Here is a 7,117-nt window from a genome sequence, read left to right on the forward strand (position 1 = left end):
CAAGTCTCAACGATCACCACTAGTTCCTCTACCCCACAGGTTCAAGAGGATAACCAAATAGCATCGCCAACTTTAGCCAAGATTTTATCGCCATTAGTAGATATTGAATCTACTCCGATTTCAGCATCTATTATGGAGACTTCTCCATCCAACATTATCAACAAGGAGGTCCAAAATTGTTGATCCTTTACACACATTGGCTCAAGCAAGTGGATTTGAGAGTCCTTCTCGGTTCACTGCGTTAGGTGATGTGGAAGAGGCCCCAGATGAACCAATGAGCTCGCTCGGTTTGACAAGGGGTTTGAGGGAGATTAGACCTCCTAAAAAGTTCCAAGATTTGGAATGGAAAACTGCACGAGGGAGAGGTAAGCGCGGCTGTCGCGGCCGTGGTAACACTCGCTAGTAGCTCTTTTTCATTTCTTTTTTGGTTTTGACTCTCTCATGCCTTGAATGTTTCATAGGTTTGAGATGTTATTCGTCATGAATTGTATTCGTGCAAATTTTTTCTCAGTATAAGGTCTACAACCTTATCATGTAAACGTTTTTATTTTAATTGAAAGCCCTTTGTTAAAAAAAAAAATATCAATTATCAATAGTTTATGATTAGTCACAGAAGAGGTAACGTTCCATTTATCGGATGAATCTTTTCACAGCTCCAATACATCCCTCGCATAACCTAGCCACTCAGAGAACAAAGGAATACAACAGAAAACAGAAAAACTAAGTTAGCGCAACCGTACAACAAAGTTTTTACAAGAACATTTATTAATAAGCATATCACATTGCTTTCGATCTAAAAGAGTTGTGTTCTGTATATTTTTCTCATATTGTAATTGCTTCTTCTTTATATTAAATACAAAATATTTGAAAAAAAAATTGCTTGCTTTAATTCATACTTGATTAATAAAAACTTTGAAAGTGATATTAGTAATATATATGTTTTACCGCCGTCGCATTAGAGCATTATTATCAGGGTCTCTTAAGTGGGTTGTTTAAATTAATTGTGATTAGAAAAAATAAAAATTACCTATTTATCATAAAGACGTCGCTTAAAGCATTTGCAATAGTCATGCCCACATTGGACCAACTTACCCAACCAAATTTTCCCTCACCCAACCAAATGACTTCTCCTCTTCAAAGTTTCGAACCTCTTGAATCACTTGAATAAAAGCCTTCACTCACCCAACCAAATGACTTGGACCAACTTACCATTTGCAAGAATTCACCTGATGTTTTGTGCTTAATGAATGTGAGAGTTGGTTGATTTGAATGTGTGGATGCATGATGATGAGTGTAGGGATGAAAAGAGTTCAGATAGACCTAGAGAAGCTAGAGTGTAATAAGAGAGTGTGCTCGTGCTGGATTAGATGTTGAATCGAGTACTAGTTGTGTTTCTTTTGGCTATGAGCTCCCACCTTCAAACCTCTCTCCCTATGAGTTCTAGAAAGTTCACTTGTGGACAAGTAAAAGAACAAGTTTGGGGGAGTTGATATCTTGCATATTTCCATTATCTTATCCATTCATCCATGTGCATTTTGATCATATAGACTAGGATTTAGCCATGTTTAGGTTACATTCTGCATACATGAGTCTCTATCAGGTGTTGGAGTGCCACATGGAGTTCCTGGAGACACTTGAGTGCATTTGGAGCTCAAAGGAGGTGATTAGAGTGATCTTTGGACGAGCACTGCCTGGAGCGACCAGCCCAGAGCGACTATCTCAAGTCACTCCAGCCAGAGCGACCTACCGGAGCGACGCCATGAACTCGCTCGCCCTATACGCTTCGGAGCGACCTCATAGAGCGACAAGGCGAAGTCGCTCCAGCTCCTAGAGCGACCAGTTCAGAGCGATAAGGCGAAGTCGCTCCAGCTCCTAGAGCGACCTCACCACAGCGACCAGTTCAGAGCGACACAGCCAGGTCGCTCGCGAGAAACGACCCGGGAGCGACGTCTTCGGAGCGACACAGCCAGGTCGCTCGCGAAGAAACGACCCGGGAGCGACCTCTCGCAGCGACGTGCCGAGGTCGCTCCACGTCTATTTGTTTGGCCGAATTCATGTTTTCTCAAGGGCCTTTTGGTCATTTCATTATGCACGTTTTTATTTTCTAAACCTATGTTTTAATACTCTGTAAGCCACCAGGAGGCAGAGCTATCTTTGTTCTGAAGAAAACCACCAAAAACCTTGAAAAAGGGGATCTCTTTGATTCATTGATCAGATGTTCTACTGTTGATTTATATTATATTATCTGTATTTTCTCTAAATGATTAATCTGAAATCCAATATGGGTTTAAGAGGAATCATGGAGATTAGTGAGTAATCACCTTTTGAATTCATGGGTTAGGGAGATTAAGGGTGATTAGGTTAGTTCTAGGATGTTTTAGTGTAGATCATTCTTGTTCCTTGCTAGTAGAGTATTCTTAATGCATCTTCTGAGTTGGCCACTCAAAAGTTGATCAATAGGCATTTCCCACCCGAAAGGTGTTTGATGAAATGCTTGAGACAACTCTCTTAGGTTTTTAGTATACTTTACCAAAGACATTTGTTGTTAAAGATGCTAAGATAGCTAATAGACTTGTTAGTAATGATTGCTTTCATATTATTCAACCAAAGACATTTGATGTTTGAGATATGTTAGCAAATGAGCATTCATCTAGACATAGAGCTTGCTTAGAATTGTGTCTAGGCTTAAGGTTGATAGTTTGATTGATCGTTTGCCATCCTTAGTTCGATACTTGATCACCCAAGGTCTAATCCCTATGCCCATGAGTTCTCTTTTCCTTTAGTCAAGAAAGTATCATTCTGTTATTGCTTTCTAGTTTTAGTCATAGCTTAAAACTCATCTAAATCATTGGTTGCACTTAGATTAAGTGAGTACTTGCATTCTCAGTGCTTTGATATCCCTCAGAACTGGTTCGACAATCACTATACTACAACATTTGTCTTAGGAGCCTTGAAAACTCCTAACATCATCTCTTAACTTTTAACTAAAAAAACTAAGAATCGGTTCTTAAAATTCTTATTTAAGAGCCGGTTCTTAGCTTTTTTAGTTAAAAGTTAAGAGACGGGTTTTTATATTCCGCTAAGAACTCCACCTTAAGAACCCCCGATAATCATGCTCTTAGAGCATCATTATCGCACAAACCCTTAATGGATTTCTTATTTATTTATTTTTTTCGTTTTTGTCTGATTAAAAAAAAATAAAAAAGAATCGATCGTGGGCCGCCACGTGTCAGTGGGTCCCGCGAACAGTTGAAAAAACCCACCGAAAACGTCTCTTATTTGGTGACTTGGGCATACGGTTTTTGTTATTTTGTGTCCCTCTTGTACTTTTTGCTTAAGAGACCTTTTTTTTACGGGGATAAAGATGCTCTAAGATGATTTTATTTTTTACCAACATAATTGATAACCTACCCTTTTCTTGTCTTAAAATTGTTCTTTTTGTTCACATATATATATATATATATATATATTCATTCACTCTTGTTTTTCAGGCTCCACTCTGAGAAAGCATCCCTTGCATGAGAAAGGCCAAAGATCACCAGAAAGGTTGGATACTCTGTCATGTATCTTTTTTCTGATCCTTATCTTTGTGTTGGATATGTATTTACTATTTAGCTGTCTTGTTCTTTTTTGTGTTGGATATGCCGTCGCAGTGAAAGACTTGATATCCAGAAAATAGGGTGGGGCACATGCCACACCCTCTAATACACTAACACTGGGACTGCCCCTGGTTTTGATCTTCTTTTTTTTTTCATATTTCCCGTGAGAACAATGACAAGACAGATTTGTTGGCTAAAGAGACCACTTATGGGAATAGTGCTTATGAGAAACTTTTAAAACATATATGGGATTTCCCTAATGTATTTGATACATATTCCAGATTAGAACTCGCCTTTGATGTTTTATAATTTACAACCAAATTTTATAATACGACTGTTAAATATTATTGACTCTAATTTACCGAAATTGTTCGCTCAAAACAAATAAATAAAATAATAGTGATTTTATAAAATCGATACTGAATTAATTTATATTGATAAAAAAAAATATAAACCATATAGGAAAAGGAATGAGGAAAAAAGTCGTATATATTAATCTTGTAAGAGTGAGCAAACGAAAACCCTAAATAACAATTCAAGCCACCATCTTAAGACTCACGATGATGAGAAAAAACACATTAAAGATGTCGGACCTTCCATGTGATTTGATAGAGGAGATACTTTGTCGCGTTCCGGCTACATCTCTGAGGCATTTACGATCTACTTGCAAACAATGGAACTTATTGTTCAACAACCGGAGATTCACAAGAAAGCACTTCGATAAATCCCCAAAGCAGCTTATGACTCTCATGTTGAACGAGTCTATGGTTTGTTCGACGAGAGTTAATCTCAATGGAGTTCCAGAGGTCACAAGCGAACTTAGCCTAGTTGACCCTCTTTATAGTAGTTTAATAGATCATGAGTTCGATATTTATGAAGTCTTTCACTGCGACGGCTTATTATTATGCATCAACGAAGACAACACTAGACTCGTGGTCTGGAACCCGTGTACTAGTCAAGCTAGGTGGATCCAACCCAAAACACGTGTCAGCAGCCATGCTCTTGGATCCTACCATGGTAATAGCTATAAAGTATTGAGCTACCACCCTGACTTCGCAATCTTTGAGAATAACTCTAATTCATGGAGGAGTCTTGATATCACCCCCGACTGCACCATAGAAGATTCTGAACAGTTCATGTCTTTGAAAGGAAAAACGTACTGGTTTGCTTGTGATAAAAAAGATGAGCGTCCCATCAGCATATTCTTACTCAGTTTTGATTATACAAGTGAAACGTTTGAACGTCTACGTCTTCCGTGCCAGAGTTTTCTCTATGAAACTATGTCTATGTCCGTTGTTAGAGAAGAGAAGCTTTCTGTGTTGTTACAGCGAGATTATACGTCAAGGACAGAGATATGGGTGACAAATAAGATTGGTGAGACCAAAGAAGTCTCGTGGAGCATGTTCCTAGCACTGGATTACTCGCCAGCTGGACTTCATCTTCGGGATACCGTAAGTTTTTTGGTCGAAGAGGAGAAGAAAGTCATCGTGTGTTGTGATAGATACTTGGAAGATGAATTCCACGGCAAAAAGTTGATTCACATTGTTGGAGAGCAAAATCTAGTCAGAGAATTTGATTTTGGAGAAGCCAAACAGTGCCCGATTTTGTTTAATTATGTTCCAAGTTTGACACAAATCCACCAAGGTGTAGGTGTGGGAGGGAAAAGAAAAAGAGATACAATTAACGGACAATATGCTGGAAGATGGTCCAAGCTTTTTTACAGAGTTTAGTGGTTTTGTTTTTGATGGGCACAAGTTCTGTTGATTTTAGTTTAGTGGTATTTTTTTATACTACGAAATGTTTCAAGTGAGTTATACATACTTGTTGCTATTGCATTACTTTTCATCATTTTTTTGTATCGTTATATGATCAGGATTCAGGAAAGATCTCTCAGGTTCCAGATCTTTCTTTGACATAATTTACATGCAGGTTTGCATGCTTCTTTAGCGTAATAAATTCAAAGATATAGAACACGACTGACCTAACTGAATTATGTACAAGAATTAGTGAGACCCAAAATAAAAAAAAGACACAAAGAACTTTTACAAATAAGTTTGTGGGGTTTCTCTCATAACAGAAAAGTCTACCAAGTGGCAAAAAATAATGTGTGCAAGAATCCAATTAAGAATAACAACAAGTCTGAAAAGAATGATTCTGTCATGAAACTCCGTAAACAACATGAACCGTCGTCACTTTGATCATCTCGTCCTCTGCATTAGTCATTAGTAATTTTTTAAAACATGATTACCAAAAAAACATGAGCGAACAGTTTAAACGTATAGATGTGGAGAAATCGCATGTTAAACCAAGACCAGCCCATTTAATTTATGTCCAGCTTTTTTTTTTCTTCCGTTCCATGCAAATACGTTGGAAATATGCAGTTATCAGTGGGTTTTGAAGCATTCTAAGACATAACGTGAACGTAACATCAATTATCAGTGGACGTGACTACTGACATACCAATTGTTGATATTGATCTCATCTTGCAGCAACAAAATGATGAAACAGTCACAGGAAGTCTCCCTACAACTTCTGTTAGTGTGCCTCATGTTAACTCTCAACCAGAGTTGAACATGAACATTCAGGATGTTCCACGCTTGCACTCGGACTTGATAGCGGATTCTCAGGAACCATATGTTTCTACACATGCCCCTATGGAATGCCAAGATATTCAAGTCTCAACGATCACCACTAGTTCCTCTACCCCACAGGTTCAAGAGGATAACCAAATAGCATCGCCAACTTTAGCCAAGATTTTATCGCCATTAGTAGATATTGAATCTACTCCGATTTCAGCATCTATTATGGAGACTTCTCCATCCAACATTATCAACAAGGAGGTCCAAAATTGTTGATCCTTTACACACATTGGCTCAAGCAAGTGGATTTGAGAGTCCTTCTCGGTTCACTGCGTTAGGTGATGTGGAAGAGGCCCCAGATGAACCAATGAGCTCGCTCGGTTTGACAAGGGGTTTGAGGGAGATTAGACCTCCTAAAAAGTTCCAAGATTTGGAATGGAAAACTGCACGAGGGAGAGGTAAGCGCGGCTGTCGCGGCCGTGGTAACACTCGCTAGTAGCTCTTTTTCATTTCTTTTTTGGTTTTGACTCTCTCATGCCTTGAATGTTTCATAGGTTTGAGATGTTATTCGTCATGAATTGTATTCGTGCAAATTTTTTCTCAGTATAAGGTCTACAACCTTATCATGTAAACGTTTTTATTTTAATTGAAAGCCCTTTGTTAAAAAAAAAATATCAATTATCAATAGTTTATGATTAGTCACAGAAGAGGTAACGTTCCATTTATCGGATGAATCTTTTCACAGCTCCAATACATCCCTCGCATGACCTAGCCACTCAGAGAACAAAGGAATACAACAGAAAACAGAAAAACTAAGTTAGCGCAACCGTACAACAAAGTTTTTACAAGAACATTTATTAATAAGCATATCACATTGCTTTCGATCTAAAAGAGTTGTGTTCTGTATATTTTTCTCATATTGTAATTGCTTCTTCTTTA

General features: G+C 38.1%; 1 protein-coding gene across 1 annotated transcript; it reads left to right on the top strand.

Annotated features, from left to right (window-relative positions):
• The first annotated feature begins 3,455 nt into the window (after nucleotides 1–3,455).
• Nucleotides 3,456–6,792, top strand: LOC125580366 (probable F-box protein At5g47300). Its single transcript, XM_048744733.1, has one exon. The coding sequence runs from the start codon at nucleotides 4,160–4,162 to the stop codon at nucleotides 5,327–5,329; it is 1,170 nt and encodes a 389-aa protein (XP_048600690.1). The 5' UTR covers nucleotides 3,456–4,159; the 3' UTR covers nucleotides 5,330–6,792.
• Nucleotides 6,793–7,117: the final 325 nt, after the last annotated feature.

The sequence above is a fragment of the Brassica napus genome, chromosome C1, assembly GCF_020379485.1.
Source record: "Brassica napus cultivar Da-Ae chromosome C1, Da-Ae, whole genome shotgun sequence".
In the NCBI taxonomy this organism is placed as follows: Eukaryota; Viridiplantae; Streptophyta; class Magnoliopsida; order Brassicales; family Brassicaceae; genus Brassica; species Brassica napus.